General features: G+C 38.5%; 1 protein-coding gene across 2 annotated transcripts in view; it reads right to left on the bottom strand.

Annotated features, from left to right (window-relative positions):
* Positions 1-18,778, bottom strand: part of GRK4 (G protein-coupled receptor kinase 4) — an 81,857-nt gene that overhangs the window by 9,858 nt on the left and 53,221 nt on the right. For both annotated transcript variants that reach the window (XM_038399204.2, XM_043512532.1), the window contains 4 exons: positions 6,116-6,153; positions 4,003-4,092; positions 1,904-2,112; positions 759-896 (listed from right to left, as the gene is read on the bottom strand). In XM_038399204.2, the coding sequence (XP_038255132.1) occupies positions 759-896; positions 1,904-2,112; positions 4,003-4,092; positions 6,116-6,153 (475 nt within the window). The remainder of the gene's footprint in view (positions 1-758; positions 897-1,903; positions 2,113-4,002; positions 4,093-6,115; positions 6,154-18,778) is intronic.

Genomic DNA, 18,778 nt, shown 5'->3' on the forward strand with positions numbered 1-18,778 from the left:
GAGATATTTTTTATTTTCAGAGAAAATTGGGCAATTAAAAAAAATATACATCTTAGGTTCACATTGTTTCCTATTCACTATTTATTTACCTGAACACCGAAAGGATACCACTACACCCTCTAGACTAGTACAGCTTAATCAGTAGTGTGAGACCTGTAGGGGGTCATGAAAGGACACCCAGTGGGTTGCATGCAAGGAAGAGCAGCAAAATTAATCGTCACTAGGACCCATGGGGAGCCCTGACCGACAAAGAAAGTACTATAGAGGCTAGCTCCCTCTCACCTCCTGAGGCTGTGGTAGTTGACTCCTGCTCTGCCCACTCACTCCCAATCTCAGAGAAGTTTCTCAGTGCCCAACCTTCATTTGTCAGGACAGGGGAAGTAGTGATTTAAAGAGCTGGGGAACCAACTTCACAGCCCCTTGGAGCTGTACTTTATTCCATGGATCTCAAAACCCTTTACAAAAGGAAGTGCCATATAAACAGCTAAATATCATCATTAAACAACACTGAATTACATTTGCATTGTGTTACCCATTTAAATTATATTTTTAGGACTCTCTAGAGATAGGGCTCTCCTAAGCCTTTGCACAAAATTCAGGTCAATCATCTACAAATATTGCCACCTCCCTATTCAACCCCTTTTGCAGATAATAATTAGCTTCTGCACCTTTCCTATTTTCCAGTGCAAATTGATTTAATTAGCATAGAAGTATATTGTGTCTATTTAAGTATTAGATAATCTGTCTCATCTACTTACATCTGGTAAAAACGGAGGTTCTAACATGTTTGCTTCCAATCTCTTGAAGTTAATATTCTTGAAAATGGGATGCTGCTTTACAGCAGCAGGTCCGTCTCCAGTGCACCCCAATCGTTCCTTTGGATCTTTGGCAAGTAACTGCACAGAAATAGCAAATGGATCATTGAATTCATCCTTTATACATGCCCTTTTAAAAGTTATCTTTACAGCATTTTTCAACAGAAAAATATATATAGTTTTATTTGGCTCTTTTGCTTACTGAAATCTGCAATTGAAAGCTGTACCAAAATGTTAACTTTTAAAGAACTGGAAATCTGAAATATGTGGCTTAAGAGCATTAAAGTATTTTCATTAGACTAGTTTAAATTAAAAACAAACATTCTGCTTTTCAATTATTATAGATTCTACCCATAGAGATAACTTAGCAGCTCATTAAACTATATACTTATGTTTATATGCTTGGTGATCATATATGCTTTGCCACATATCTTGCTTTTCTCAAATGCAGATCTAAAATTGGTACAGTATTTTAGTAACTCTAGACAAGACATTTTTGTAAATCAACCAGAACAAACAGATATATATTATTTTTCTAAAGAACTCTTCAACTGTGTAACTGCATGTTATCTACCACTTTTAACTGGATTTTACTTCAGTCAATAAAGGTTTAAAAAAAAAAATCAAGCTGTCCTATTATGTGGTCTTTTTCTTTACACAAGAAAACTAATATACCGCTTTTCTACCACATCTTCTCCATATTAAATCCCAGGGTTTTTGTGTTAAGAAGGCTTAACATAGCATAACCAAGAGCAGAGTTCAAACTGTGGTTTAGCTTGAGGATACTGACTACTATATTCATAAAGTATACCATTTTCTAAGTTACACTGCAACAAACATGATCTTCCTTCAAGCATTAAGAGAAGTCCTCAGTTCCTAAGTCTGACAACAACAGCATGGAATTGTTTATGGACTTCTCTCACATCAATCGTTGAATCACAAAAAGAGATGAAAACGACCTATGCAGGTCACCTAAGCCATGAAGTATGAAAAATTTCCAACATAATAAAGACACTAAAATTTAAAATTTCAGCTCTTTAAAGAGTGTTAGAAATTTAATTTCCAAACCTCTACGTCTCTTCACCCACCATCCTGCAGATGGATTTTGCCTCCTCTGAGAATTTGTCCGAGTACACTTCCTGGTCTTCCTTCACTCTTCGGTCTATCTCATTCAGTTTGACCTTTTCCTTACGCTTCCTGAATGGTGATTGTCCCTGAATCATTTCATAAATTAGGCAGCCAAGCCCCCACCAGTCAGGGCTGAATGTATAGCCTTCATTGTTGAGGATTTCTGGAGCTACCAAAAATAAAAAAAATAGGAAGATTCATGTGTTTTAGTTATTTTCCATTATTTGATCAGTAAAACAAATCCACTAAGCTAACATTGCTCTCTGCCTAAAAATAGACTGTACAGTAATAGCGGATATCCAGAGTTACAGAAAGTCCTCATTCCCATATTACGGACTCTTTTGCTCAGCTAACTGTAGGTCCTTAATTGCTTCTTTTCTAAATCTATATGAGCCTTAAGCCATTTTTTAAATGAAGATAAAATTTTCACAAGCTAAGCACCTAAGATTTAGGAGTCAAAGCCACATTTTCAAAAGTGACTTGTGCACTTAGGAGCCTAGAGTCTAACTGGTTTCAGAGTAGCAGCCGTGTTAGTCTGTATTCACAAAAAGAAAAGGAGTACTTGTGGCACCTTAGAGACTAACAAATTTATTTGAGCATAAGCTTTCGTGAGCTACAGCTCACTTCATCAGATGCATCCGATGAAGTGAGCTGTAGCTCACGAAAGCTTATGCTCAAATAAATTTGTTAGTCTCTAAGGTGCCACAAGTACTCCTTTTCTTTTAGAGTCTAAAAGAATGTCGATGAGATTTAGGTGCTTTTGAAAATTTTACCCAGAATAATTAACTTTTTGAGATGGCTATATATATAAAATTTAATTTGTAGTTTTATCAAACATGACCATGTGAAGCTGGCAGACCAGTGCCAGCTCATGCCAAGGTCCCTAAGCCTCACTGAACACTTTCAAATGCATCGCTGGAAACCAGCCTTGCTTACTTGTTTGTTAGCACTATCAAAATAAATATTAGAGTTATAACAAAGTGTTTAGACTTTATGGAATGTTTGTAGGATGCTGCATGCATTAATCCTACTTATATCTGTATCCCATGTTATAAGGTAACGTTTAAATGTTGTTTTCTCTGTAACTATAAAAATATTTGTTAGGACTGTAAATTCCCCACAGTCAGGAGACAAGCATTACCATGTGTGAAATATTAGTTTACGCCAAGAGGTGTTATTTCCTGGCCATCTGGAAGGACTACTGAATCCAAATGGGCCATTTTGAAACACAGGCTTTGTCAATTGTTCCCCCCACCCACCCATGAAGAGGTTATGTGCAGGAGCGCTCATCCTATCAGCTTGGATTCTATGTTGAGGGGGGGATAAAAATCCCTGACAAGGAGAAACTGGATTTTTTATGCTGTCTGGACTCTCAGGGACAAATATTCCTAAACATAAGCAAGAGATCCCCATGCTGCCTGGTATGGGTCAGCCTGAAAGGACATATAGAGCTGCTTATTATAGAAATGTATAGTACCTTTTTAACCCTAAGACTAACTCATTTGTGTACATGTTTTTTAAGCTTGTTGAAAAAACAACTTTTATTTATTTCCTTAGTTAATAAATCTTTAGTTAGTTTATTACAGGATTAACTACAGACATTGTACTCTGATCTCAGCCCAAAGACTACTGACCTGAGGTAAGTGACTAGTCCTTTGGGACTGGAAGTAAGTATTCTGATTTTTGGTATAAAATGACCATCTATCACATAGTTCAGCTTGCCTGGGTGGCAAGATAGACTGGAATGCCCAAGGGAACTGTCTGTGACTGCATAGTAAGACTGGTTATTGTGCTAGTAGTTCACACTTGTTACTGGGTTGGTGAAATCTAACTATATAATATACAGTCTGCCCTGCTTTTTGACAGTCTGCCCCGAATGCTGGAACCATTACAGACAGCATGACACACCTATTCACACACTGTACCCTTTCTTCACACTAAGAATGTCCCCAAACCAAATCAAACCCAGTATGATTCTGTATTCCAGAGTCACCTATACTTAAGCAAGTGTAATCGACCTCACTAGTATGGTTTAGCTAGTTAAAGACATTTTACATACCCATGTATCCAACTGTTCCAACTCGCCCTCGGACTTTCTCTCTTTCTGGGATCTGCACAGCTAATCCAAGATCTGAAATCCTGATGTGTCCTATTTACATTGAAATTAATTACACAAATTCAACAAGGAATGAAATATTAGCATTTTCAAATATATGGGATTTCCATAATATCCTTCACACTCCATCCCCCCTGAAAAAGTAAAAAAATCACTTATTAGGCCTAAGACATCACCTACACCGACGGAAGGGCTTCTCCCATGGGCATAGGTAGTATATCTCCCTGAGAGGCGGTATTTAGTTCTACCGAAGAATTCTTCAGTGTACCTAGCGCTGGTCTATAAGGGGGGTTAGGTTAGTATGGCTACATCTATGAGGGGTATGGATTTTTCACACCCCTGACTGACTACGTGATCCTGAAGTAAATTCTACACCCCACAAGAGACACAGCCATAAATTCTTTAATCAATTTAATCAAAAAACACCTTTGTGTGGTCTTATCCTTCCATTTAACCAATTGGAAAAAACGAGGCACAGAACTGATATGCTCAAGTTCACACAAGAAATTTGTGACTGAGCATGGAACAGAATACTTCACATGAAAACATGACCATAGGCTGAATAGGCTTTATGAGTTTCCATTTCAACTCCTATGTTTATTCAGCAGCCACAGGAATGGCAATATAGTATCATATTTAAGTCTTTTATTATACTGTATTTAGCTTCTTGACTTCTAGGCAGAACATTGGAGCTTGCTCCATTTCATTCCTTACATGAGAAAGACTATGCAAAAGTATCAGTTTCCTCTCAAAGACATTGTAATAAGCAGAACAGAGTGAAAACCAGAATATCCATCCCACAGGAAATTCTGATATTTCAACATTTGTTTCACATACTGAATCAAAATTTTTCAAAGAACAAGTTCCAAATCAAAAATTTTTGAAAGTGTAAAATTAAATTAAATATTTTCAAGTCAGCTCAACATTAAACTGCATCAGCCAATGGTTCTGCAATGCCTCAAGGAGTTGTAATTCAGATGTGTCGTGCCCTTATTCCTCTGCATAGGCCAGGCTCCCTAATCAGATTACAGCTACTATGATACACTACACTCTTTTAACTCCCATAAGGTATCATGTTGCTTGGTGAGAGGGGAGACCACAGTGCATCATCGGAGAGAGTCCACCCAGGGAGCCAATTCCATAGGGAAAAATGGGAGCAACACAAAATTACCCAAACCACAACTTTCATGAGATACTGTGTCACCATAGGTAGTTGCAGCTTAATGTTGAACTGACTCAAAATTAAATATTTTGGTTCAGTTCAACAAACCAAAATATTTTGATTTGGGTTGGATCTATTCCTAACTAATTGATTTTTTTGGGGAAAAAATCAAAATAATCAGGCAAAAATCTAAATTTTGCCACACACACAAAAAAATCAGTTCAGTAGAAATTGTATTTTCCACTGGAAAAATCATTTAAATGGAAAATTTCCAACCAGCTTTGGTAATAACATAAAGAAAACACATTTTGATAGCTTTTGGGACAGGGGCAGTGTCTTCATACATGTTTGTACAGTGCCTAGAATAGTAGGGCAATCAAGCATATCATATATAAATTGGCACACAAGTGGAAGATCCTAGATACAAACTAGACTTTCACAAAAAAATTCTTGTAAATGGGAAGACTGTGATAAAAATCGATTTTACATAAATGATGATGCCCCATTTTGTAAGTGTCTCAGACTAAGTCTTTTACTCCTGGGGGAATTCTGTGCTACTGTGCACACCTGTATGAATCCTTGTTTGCAGAATTCAGGTACAATTGTCTTCCAGTCAACCCTGTGAAGACCTCAATTAGCCACATTAGATCCAGTGCTAAAAGCTGTCTGAAAGAATCAAGGAATGAAATTGCAGTGTGTTCTATTACTTTCGGTAAAGCAAGAACAGCTAATCTTTTTTCCACTGATATAAGCACACTTGCATGCTAATATTTTATTTATTATGTCTCTAGTATTGTAGAGAAATTGCTAAACCTCCTTAAATTTCTTTGCCCTGTACTCAGAATACATTTATACATTTTTAGTGTACATGCCAAGAAGTTTATGTTTATTTACCACGGTCATCAAGGAGAATATTTTCAGGCTTCAAGTCTCTACAAAGCAAACAAAACAAAAACCCAATTATCTAAAAGGGAAAATTATAGCCACTATCATGTGTAGTTTTTGCAGAAACTACAAAATGGCTTTCCTTACAAAAGCGGGACTTACGTGTGAAGAGACTATAAGAATCTCAAGGTTTTGCAACTTTATCTTTTATAATACATATTTAAACAAAAACCTGATGAACTATAGATTAAGAAACTTTACAGTAGAAATTGTCAGAAACTGATCCCTTCCCTCCCTGCAGAAGACTTCGAAGAATCCAAAACAAAATTTCCCTGGAAAACGTTGACTTCGGGGGATGGAGGAAAATCTAAACACATCAACACACACACACACATACACATACACATACACATACACATACACACACACACACACACACACTTTAGGCAAAACCCTGGCGTTCAGTGTTTTGACAGAAAAGTTGACTTTTCCTTGGAAAGCAGATACTCCAGGAAAAATTTAATGTAGCTGATTTGCAATGAAACATTGGGTTTTCAGCTACATTAAATTTTTTGAACTTGAATCTGATCCCAATATAGGTAGAGAGGAAAGTTTTCAACGAGCCCTAGTCAAGAGATCTCTCTACCTATATTGGTATCAGATACATGACAGCTACTACCATTTTAAAAATGCATTTGTTGTAAACAGCATTCTAGCATAGCTTCCCTAACATGCATGGGACAGGGATTTTTCTCCCGGGCCCGTCCCACCTCGCAGAGTCCTAGAGCCCAGGCTCTGGCCAGAGCCCAATGCCTACACTGCAATTAAACATCTGGTTAGCCTGAACCCCACAACTGCACACTGAGTTAGCTGGCATGGGCCAGCTATGGGTGTCTAATTGCAGTGTAGACATACCCCTCAACTACCTTTGCAGTTTCACCTGGGTTAGCTGTGTGTTTGTGTCCTAGGACTCTTGTGAAATGTGGCTTTATAATGTTAAGTAGTTGCTATTCAAGGTGTCTGAATTTCATTAAAAGAAAAGGAGTACTTGTGGCACCTTAGAGACTAACAAATTTATTAGAGCATAAGCTTTCGTGAGCTACAGCTCACTTCATCGGATGCATTTGGTGGAAAAAACAGAGGAGAGATTTATATACACACACACAGAGAACATGAAACAATGGGTTTATCATACACACTGTAAGGAGAGTGATCACTTAAGATAAGCCATCACCAGCAGCAGGGGGGGGGGGGTAAGGGAAGGAGGAAAACCTTTCATGGTGACAAGCAGGTAGGCTAATTCCAGCAGTTAACAAGAATATCAGAGGAACAGTGGGGGGTGGGGTGGGGGGGAGAAATACCATGGGGAAATAGTTTTACTTTGTGTAATGACTCATCCATTCCCAGTCTCTATTCAAGCCTAAGTTAATTGTATCCAGTTTGCAAATTAATTCCAATTCAGCAGTCTCTCGTTGGAGTCTGTTTTTGAAGCTTTTTTGTTGAAGGATAGCCACTCTTAGGTCTGTGATCGAGTGACCAGAGAGATTGAAGTGTTCTCCAACTGGTTTTTGAATGTTATAATTCTTGACGTCTGATTTGTGTCCATTCATTCTTTTATGTAGAGACTGTCCAGTTTGGCCAATGTACATGGCAGAGGGGCATTGCTGGCACATGATGGCATATATCACATTGGTAGATGCGCAGGTGAACGAGCCTCTGATAGTGTGGCTGATGTGATTAGGCCCTATGATGGTATCCCCTGAATAGATATGTGGACAGAGTTGGCAACGGGCTTTGTTGCAAGGATAGGTTCCTGGGTTAGTGGTTCTGTTGTGTGGTGTGTGGTTGCTGGTGAGTATTTGCTTCAGATTGGGGGGCTGTCTGTAAGCAAGGACTGGTCTATCTCCCAAGATCTGAGAGAGCGATGGCTCGTCCTTCAGGATAGGTTGTAGATCCTTGATGATGCGTTGGAGAGGTTTTAGTTGGGGGCTGAAGGTGATGGCTAGTGGCGTTCTGTTGTTTTCTTTGTTGGGCCTGTCCTGTAGTAGGTGACTTCTGGGTACTCTTCTGGCTCTGTCAATCTGTTTCTTCACTTCAGCAGGTGGGTATTGTAGTTGTAGGAATGCATGATAGAGATCTTGTAGGTGTTTGTCTCTGTCTGAGGGCTCTCGTCCCCTAATGCCCCTACTCTACTTGCGCTACATTGATGACATCTTCATCATCTGGACCCATGGAAAAGAAGCTCTTGAGGAATTCCACCATGATTTCAACAATTTCCATCCCACCATCAACCTCAGCCTGGACCAGTCCACACAAGAGATCCACTTCCTGGACACTACGGTGCTAATAAGCGATGGTCACATAAACACCACCCTATATCGGAAACCTACTGACCGCTATTCCTACCTACATGCCTCTAGCTTTCATCCAGATCATACCACTCGATCCATTGTCTACAGCCAAGCGCTACGATATAACCGCATTTGCTCCAACCCCTCAGACAGAGACAAACACCTACAAGATCTCTATCATGCATTCCTACAACTACAATACCCACCTGCTGAAGTGAAGAAACAGATTGACAGAGCCAGAAGAGTACCCAGAAGTCACCTACTACAGGACAGGCCCAACAAAGAAAACAACAGAACGCCACTAGCCATCACCTTCAGCCCCCAACTAAAACCTCTCCAACGCATCATCAAGGATCTACAACCTATCCTGAAGGACGAGCCATCGCTCTCTCAGATCTTGGGAGACAGACCAGTCCTTGCTTACAGACAGCCCCCCAATCTGAAGCAAATACTCACCAGCAACCACACACCACACAACAGAACCACTAACCCAGGAACCTATCCTTGCAACAAAGCCCGTTGCCAACTCTGTCCACATATCTATTCAGGGGATACCATCATAGGGCCTAATCACATCAGCCACACTATCAGAGGCTCGTTCACCTGCGCATCTACCAATGTGATATATGCCATCATGTGCCAGCAATGCCCCTCTGCCATGTACATTGGCCAAACTGGACAGTCTCTACGTAAAAGAATGAATGGACACAAATCAGACGTCAAGAATTATAACATTCAAAAACCAGTTGGAGAACACTTCAATCTCTCTGGTCACTCGATCACAGACCTAAGAGTGGCTATCCTTCAACAAAAAAGCTTCAAAAACAGACTCCAACGAGAGACTGCTGAATTGGAATTAATTTGCAAACTGGATACAATTAACTTAGGCTTGAATAGAGACTGGGAATGGATGAGTCATTACACAAAGTAAAACTATTTCCCCATGGTATTTCTCCCCCCCACCCCACCCCCCACAGTTCCTCTGATATTCTTGTTAACTGCTGGAATTAGCCTACCTGCTTGTCACCATGGAAGGTTTTCCTCTTTCCCCCCCCCTGCTGTGGGTGATGGCTTATCTTAAGTGATCACTCTCCTTACAGTGTGTATGATAAACCCATTGTTTCATGTTCTCTGTGTGTGTGTATATAAATCTCTCCTCTGTTTTTTCCACCAAATGCATCCGATGAAGTGAGCTGTAGCTCACGAAAGCTTATGCTCTAATAAATTTGTTAGTCTCTAAGGTGCCACAAGTACTCCTTTTCTTTTTGCGAATACAGACTAACACGGCTGCTACTCTGAAACCTGAATTTCATTAGTGGAGGAAGAGATTCCAAAGAATATGTCTGAGCACATGCTGATAGTAACAATCATCAGAACCCCGATTCCTGCCTATTACACAGAAGGAGGAAATTGACAAAATACAACTTCAAAAGCCTGCTCAATGACTCCCATTATGTTGGATTTATCTGCACTCACTTTCTACTTAACACAAATGTCTGAAGGATTTTTTCTGCTGAACGTATTTGCAAGTTTTGCATTAAATGTACTTCAGTTTGTTAAATTAAGAACATAGAATACTGAGTATTAGGGATGTCAAGCAATTAAAAAAATTAATCGTGATTAATCGCACTGTTAAACATAATAAAATACCATTTATTTAAATATTTTGAGTGTTTTCTACATTTTCAAATATACTGATTTCAATTATAAACAGAATACAAAGTGAACAGTGCTCACTTTATATTTATTTTGATTACAAATATTTGCACTGTAAAAAACAAAAGAGATAGTATTTTTCAATTCACCTAATACAAGTACTGTAGTACAATCTCTTTATCATGAAAGTTGAACTTACAAATGTAGAATTATGGACAAAAAAATAACTGCATTCAAAAATAAAACAAAGTCCACTCTGCCTTATTTTTTGTTCAGCCAATTGCTCAGACAAACAAGTTTGTTTACATTTGCAGGAGATAATGCTGCCCGCTTCTTATTCACAATGTCACCTGAAAGTGAGAACACGTGTTCTCATAGCACTGTTGTAGCTGGCGATTCATATGTCCCTTCATGCTTCAGCTATGATTCCAGAAGACATGCATCCATGCTGATGATGGGTTCTGCTTGATAACGATCCAAAGCAGTGCAGACCGACGCATGTTTATTTTCATCACCCGAGTCAGATGCCACCAGCAGAAATTTGATTTTCTTTTTTGGTGGTTCGGGTTCTGTAGTTTCTGCATCAGAGTGTTGCTCTTTTAAGACTTCTGAAAGCATGATCTACACCTCATCCCTTTCAGATTTTGGAAGGCACTTCAGACTCTTAAACCTTGGGTCATGGGCTGTAGCTATCTTTAGAAATCTCACATTTGTACCTTCTTCGCGTTTTGTCAAATCTGCAGTAAAAGTGTTCAGAACATGTGCTGAGTCATCCTCTGAGACTACCATGACATGAAATATATAGCAGAATGTGCATAAAATAGAGCCGAAGACATACAATTCTCCCCAAAGGAGTTCAGTCACAAATTTAATTAACGCATTATTTGTTTAATGAGCATCATCAGCATGGAAGCCTGTCCTCTGGAATGGTGGCCAAAGCATGAAGGGGCATACAAATGTTTAGCATACCTGGCATGAAAAATACCTTGCAATGCCCGCTACAAAAGTCCCATATGCACACCTGTTCTCACTTTCTGGTGACATTGCAAATGAAAAGTTGGCAGCATTATCTCCCGTAAATTTAAACAAACTTGCTCGTCTTAGCAATTGGCTAAACAAGCAGGACTGAGTGGACTTGTAAGCTCTAAAGTTTTGCATGGTTTTCTTTCTGAGTGCAGTTATGGAACAAACAAACAAAAAAAATCTACATTTGTAAGTTGCACTTTCACGATAAAGAGATTGCACTACAGTACTTGTATGAGGTGAATTGAAAAATACTGTTTATTATTTTACAGTGCAAATATTTGTAATAAAAATAAGAATATAAAGTGAGCACTGTACACTTTGTATTCTGTGTTGTAATTGAAATAAATATTTGAAAATGTAGAAAAACATCCACAAATATTTAATACATTTCAATTGGTATTCTATTGTTTAACAATGCGATTAAAACTGTGATTAATCATGATTAATTTTTTTGAGTTAATCACGTGAGTTAACAGTGATTAATCAACATCCCTACTAAGTATACAAAACAGCAAAAATTTTATTTTGTGTTGCAATTCTGTACTTAACCATAGTATTTAAGGCAAGTGCAAAACATACCATTGATAAACCATACGTAAAGATCTTCCCAATTTAAAAAAAAAAAAAGATTTATAAAAACGCATAAAATGTTTGTCAGGGTTCCTTCCCCACTCTGAACTTTAGGGTACAGATGTGGGGACCCACATGAAAGACCCCCTAAGCTTATTCTTACCAGCTTAGGTTAAAAACTTCCCCAAGGTACAAACTTTGCCTTGACCTTGAACCGTATGCTGCCACCACTAAGCATTTTAAACAAAGAACAGGGAAAGAGACCACTTGGAGACATCTTTTCCCCAGAATATCCCACCAAGCCCTACACACCCCCTTTCCTGGAGAGACTTGAGAATAATATCCTAACCAATTTATTACAAAATCATCAAAGACCCAAACTCCTGGATCTTGGAACAATGGAAAAAAATCAGTCAGGTTCTTAAAAGAAGGATTTTATTTAAAAAAAAAAAAAAAAGTTAAAATCATCTCTGTAACATCAAGATGGAAAATACTTTACAGGGTATTCAGATTCAAAACACAGAGGATTCCCCTCTGGGCAAAACCTTAAAGTTACAGAAAACAGGAATAAACCTCCCTCTTAACACAGGGAAAATTCACATAAAACAAAAGATACACTAATCCGCCTTGCCTGTCTTACCTATACTGATTGCAATATTAGAGACTTGGATTAGGATGGGTTGGAGAAGATGCATTTCTGTCTGGCCTCTCTCAGTCCCAAGAGAGAACAACCACATAAACAAAGAGCACAAAACAAAAGCCTTCTCCCCCTCTCCCCCCCAAGGATTTGAAAGTATCTTGTTCCCTTATTGGTCCTTTGGGTCAGGTGCCAGCCAGGTTAGCTGAGCTTCTTAACCCTTTACAGGTAACAGGATGTTGCCTCTGGCCAGGAGGGATTTTATAGCACTGTATACAGCAAGGTGGTTACCCGTCCCTTTATATTTATGACAATGTTAAATTATGTTTTAAATTGATTCCACTTTTCATAGCATAAAGACAACACACAAACTAAAACAGAAAACTTAATATAGGTATAATTCTCATTAAGAGATAATACCTAAAACCATATCAACAGCACAAATTTGTAATAAATTATAATAATTTTAATAAATAAGGACAATTCTGAATAAAAGAAGATGATGCATTGAACAATTTAGATCAAATTAAATCTGGTAACACTTCAAGGTTCATATTCACAAATTAACCCATTTCTTTGCAGTACATCTTCATTTCATTATTAGAATAATGGTGATGTACATTTGCTCATGTTCAAGTTTTACTGAGTATTCAACCAGTGAGATCAGCTAGATTCATACTATTTAGGAGATCAACAAATCAGTGTAGTCAGTGCAATATTTTTCTCCAAGCAAATGAAGATTAAAAACAAAACACATGGCAAAGGATTAAAACAATGTGATTTAAAACCACGATTTTGAACCTGTGGTCCATGGACACCTGGGGTTCCACAGACGATATCTAAGGGATCCATGAAAGGTAACGAAGAAAAAAAAGTTTCCAATTCCAGAAAAGACATTCAATTTTTCTGATCAATTAAAAGTATATGAATACCCCCACCTACCGGTCAAAACCTAGAAGTGTTGTTGTTACCATAAAAGCTCACAGTTTAGCGCCTTTTCTCACACTGTGTCAAATGCCATGCCTAGCACATGCAACATTTATAGTTACATTTGGTTCAGTCAGTTTTAACCCTAAGACTTCTGTGGTAGGAGCCCATGCACCACTGGTTGAATTTCCAAAGCGGTCCTCGATTTGGAATTTTTTTAGGGGTCCGCAAATGAAAAAAAAGGGTTGAAAACAACAGATCTAAGAGACTACAAAAATAATGGTGGTCAGAAGGTAGTGATTTGGAAGGCATTTCTGTTTCATATAGAGAAAGTTAAGAATATTTTTTTAAAGACTGCATAAATTTTAGGCTGAAAAAAATCTAATCTACTTTAAGAATTCGAATCTGTTTAGAATTTACATGCTATTACATACACACATGCTATTACATGTGTTTATCCAAACACAGTACTCTGCCTAATTGGGACAACTCCCAGGGAACTGATTAAAACTTAACCATACTTAATAGCAATGACTGTCGTTTAATGGGGACAATAGTTAATTTCTGGCATGATTTTGACAGCCATTAGCTCAAGAACTACTGAGCTACAATCCAGCTGTTGAATGGTGCCTAAGATGTTTCCAGGCCTAGTGGTTTGCGAGATATTGGACTTTAGAGCTGTCAATGGTCCTTTGGCCTGATGGTGCTTTTTCTTCTTGGGCTGCTCTTATTTGAAACAGCAGCTTTTTTTTTTATGCCATGGCAACAGTCACCATCCTTGCTGAAAACACAAGCCCCAATCCTGCACTGTGATCCCTAAGTATGTAACAGTTCACTTGAATGGACAACAATATAGGATCAGGGCCGCAGTAGGCAACTTTAACATTGGGAATGGAGACATCATGACTGGACTTTTTTCTGCAGCCAGGGAAATGTGAGAAGATTGTAAGAGGCATAGTAGTAAAACTGGATTTAAAAAAAAAATAAATACTAGAAATTACACAAGGGCTGGTTCTGTGGCCATCATGTTCTACATGGAAGCACATGTATAAAAACCCAAACCATCACAAAGACTACACAAAAACCCAGCTGCACCTTAATATTTGATAAGTGAATTAAAATTCCTGGATGAAAAGTGCTGCAAGTACAGAATATTGTTAATATTCCTGCTTAATTGGGGCACATTTCAGTGATTTAGTGATATGCAAACTAGCATGAGACACATGGTAAAAATATAAGCAACACTAAAAGCATTTTTCAGTCCTCCTTTGCTGTGATACATGTACAGAGTGATCCCATGAGCTGGAAAACCAGGAATGTCCTTGTTTTCAGGGCCTGTGCATATATGTTTTTCAAAGCAGTATTCTGTCCCAGTTTTTGTAACCCCGGGAAGACTCTGAGCAGCTGCAGGAGTTGCAAGCCAGCAAGGCTGAACACTAGGTTATCAAGTGCAGGGACCAGCTACCAACAGGCTGGCCACATACTGCCATGTTTCCTTCCTCTTCCATGAGCACGACAGACAGATACTCTTGAAAACCTGGACTCTGAGGGCTAGTGCAGTTTCCTGGTCTTGTTTATAAAAAGCTCTCTCCCCCTCCTTCCAAGGCACATAATCCTATTTCAAAGATGCTCGTAACCCTACTGCTGCACCAGAAATGGGACTGTAGGAGAGAAAGGGAAGCAAGTTGTAACCTTTTCTTCTCTTGGAAAAAAATCCAGTCACCATTGTCTAGGCTGGAGATGTCAGAACTGCTTCACGACTGCTTAATCTTGACTGTTAGCTTGCTTTTACGTGCCAATGACTTACGGTGATATGCTATGCAGAGTGTCTCACAAGCTGCCACCAAGCAGGCTCATTCCCAATGCAGTGCCCTCCTCCCAACTCTGGGCTGTCCTTTAAAACACAATGGGCCCCTGTAGCTCCCTTGACAACAATATTACTATCACTCTCTAAAAAAAGAAAAGGAGTACTTGTGGCACCTTAGAGACTAACAAATTTATTTGAGCATAAGCTTTCGTGAGCTACAGCTCACTTCATCGGACGCATGTAGTGGAAAATACAGTGGGGAGATTTTATATACACAGTAAACATGAAACAATGGGTGTTACCATACACACTGTAAAAAGAGTGATCAGGTAAGGTGTGCTATTACAAGCAGGAGAGCGGGGGGAGAAAAAACCTTTTGTAGTGAGGTTCTGCCGCCTCCCTCCCCCGTGCTCTCCTGCTGGTAATAGCTCACTTTACCTGATCACTCTGGTTACAGTGTGTATGGTAATTTTGACCATTTAACATTTTATTTTAAAATATAAAGTTATTTGGAAATTGAATAAAAGAAATTGAAATTTGCTGTGTTTCAGTGTTAGTGAATCTGCATTTTTTTTTTTGCCAAAAACAAAACAGAAAAACTCATGACTTTCAGTCAAAAAATTTCACTCTGTCATTGGTGATGAGCAAGGTGTCCTAATAAAGAAAATTATATTGGTTCAAGTTAATCCTGCCACTTCAGAGATTAAGAAACGAACAGAACACAACAATGTTTTCAAATCCTCCTGAAAGAATTGCATTAGCAACTAAAGATAAAATCATTCCCAGAAGTGTGTAGACATTGATTCTGGACATACAACAATGAATTTGGCACTGCAAGTTGCTGTACAGGTCTAAGAGCAATTCTGGTTAAGCAAAATGTGTTAAGATCAGTTCAGTTTTCTTCCATTGCACACTAAGGGGCCATCTGCACTGAGAAACTCAAATTTTAAGAGTGTTGAGCACCCTCACTGAACTCCATTTAAAGTGAACAGAAGCTACAAGAGTTCACAAGCTCTGAAAAGTCAGGCTTTAGATAATTATACTAGATAAACTGCAATAAAACCAATCTGGACTACAACATAACGTTACTATTATTCGTATTATCGGACTGCCTAAGAGTCCCAGTCATGGATCAGGCCCCACTGTGCTAGGCACTGTGTGAACACAGAACAAAATGACAATCCCTGTTCCAATGAGATTACAATCTTGATCCTGTTCCAATTTTCAAGATCAGTTCTTGAAAAGTTTTTAAAGTGAAAAATGTTACAGTTTTATTGCGTGTTAAGAATGGAGCTGAAGTTAACAGTTAATGGCCTCCAGAATGCTTTCCATGTAGCTAAAGGAGGAGCACACTGTTTCATAAATCTATTGATGAACATTCCTCCCGTCTCAACCAAGTACAAATCACCACTGGAAAATTCTTGTGATAGATTATTGAAATAAAGTGGGCACAGTCCACTATCTAAAAAGATGATGATTTTTTCAATGTAGGTATGTATGCCTAAACAAGGCAATGCTACTGATTTCAATTTGATTCATATCAGGGATTACTTGCATGTAGAGAGTGGCAATGTACAAGAAGATTCAAGCTCTCTCAAATGGTCAGCATAATTCTAGATGACAAATGAGTGAAGTAAAATATTTATGAATTAATGGTCCAATTCTACAATGTGTTGAGCATCCTGAACTACCAATTAAATCTATGGCAGTTGAGGGCACTCAGTTTCTTTCAGGGTCAGGATCATGGTTTGTGAAGAGTTGTGGCATCTTTAAGTTAGAAAAAGCATTAAGAAAGATAAATAGATTTTATGAAATTGGACTACTAATGTCTTAGTTTATAATAATCAATGTAAGCAGAAGATTTTAAATGCACCCTGCCCCCCAACTCCCTGCACCTCAACTCCCTGCCCTGAGCCCCCTGCCGCACCCTGCACCCCAATTCCTTGCCCTCTTTCTGCTTTAGATGAAACTGACTATTTTATATTAAAAAGGGAGAGAAAGATTTGACAGAGTCCACATTGCAGTCATAATATCATCCAGATTTTCTAGTTTTATTCCTCAGGGATCACTGAATGTCAGACCTTATTTCCAAATGCCTACTTTGTTGACCATTTACATAGTAGGCAGGGACTGCTTTACCAAGTCCTTACACTGTGCTGCATAGATAGGATAAGTATTAGGACTGAACATAAGTCTTTTTCCTGAATGTGTGCAAATTATCCAATATATGGATGTGTACTTATCTCTACTCATTGGTTCCCTTACCTATGAAGAAATGCAGAAAGCAATAAGAATAGTTTTGGTTTCTGATTGGGACATAACTTTATCCTGAGTTATTTGCAATGATATTCTGAAGGTACTGCACAGGAATGAGATTGTTGTTGAACTTCAGATAGTTTTGCAAGATTGATGTCTCTAAGAAGCACTTATTTCATCAATTTCTATCATCATTTATTATATTGTATAAGGAAGGAGAGGGCTCAGACTCAAGCAAGAACATACAAGATTCTAGAATTTTTAACGGAAAACAACAAACTGGGATCAAACAAGCAGGTAAGGCTCAATCTCTTTTAGGTTATGTTAATATTTAACAAACTAGGTTCAAACACTAATCACAGCTTTTTATTTAGCCCTGAGTTAAAGGATCCAGCCACAGGCCCTGTTGAGGTGGCAGCACTTCAGAAATGAGTTTCGCAGTCTCAACCTAGCTCGCTTCTTATGGTTATCTCAGAAACCACTAGACAATTTGGCACAATTAACAGTGCCTGATCTATGACTCAAAGAGTGCTGTAGATTAGGATTAATATGTATCTGCAGATTTGGGTGGAAAAGACATAACAATGGCCTTAGTGGGTCAGACCATTAGTTCATCTAGCTTAGTATCCTCCCTTCTGACAGTGGCCAGTAACAAAAGCTTCAGAGGGAATGAACAGAATAGGGCAATTTATAGAGTGATTCCTGTCCTTCAGTCCCAGATTCTGGCAGTCAAAGATTTCGGGACACTCAGAGTATGGGGTTGCCTCCCTGACCATCTTGGCCAATAGCTAATATCTTTCATTAACATGTCATTCTTTTTCCACCCTGTTATACTTTTGGCCTTCACAACATCCCCAGCAATGAGTTCCACAAGTTGCCTGAGCGTTGTGTGAAGTACTTCATTTTGTTTTTTTTAAACCTGCTGTCTATTAATTTTATTATTAGGTGACCCCGGTTCTTGTGTTATGTTATTCACTTTCTCCACATCACTCATGATTTTATGACCTCTACCATATCCCCCTTAGTCATCTCTTTTCTAAACTAAACAGTCCACATCGTCTTAATCTCTCCTCATATGGAAGTTATTCCATATGCCTGATAATTTTTGTTGCCTTTCTCTGTACTTTTTCCATTTCTAACATATCTTTTTTGAGATGAGGTGACCAGAACTGCATGCAGTATTCAAGGTTTGGGCATACCATGGACAGTATGATATTTTCAGTCTTATTATCTATCTTTTTCCTAATGGTTCCTAACATTGTGTTAGCTTTTTTGACTGCTGCAGCACATAGAGCAGATGTTTTCAGAGACCTATCCACAATGACTCCAAGATCTCTTTCTTGAGCAGTAATATAATTTAGACCCCATCACTTTGTATGTATAGTTGGGATTATGTTTTCCAATGTGCATTACTTTGCATTTATCAACACTGAATTTCATCT

This window comes from Dermochelys coriacea, chromosome 4, assembly GCF_009764565.3.
Source record: "Dermochelys coriacea isolate rDerCor1 chromosome 4, rDerCor1.pri.v4, whole genome shotgun sequence".
Taxonomy (NCBI): Eukaryota; Metazoa; Chordata; order Testudines; family Dermochelyidae; genus Dermochelys; species Dermochelys coriacea.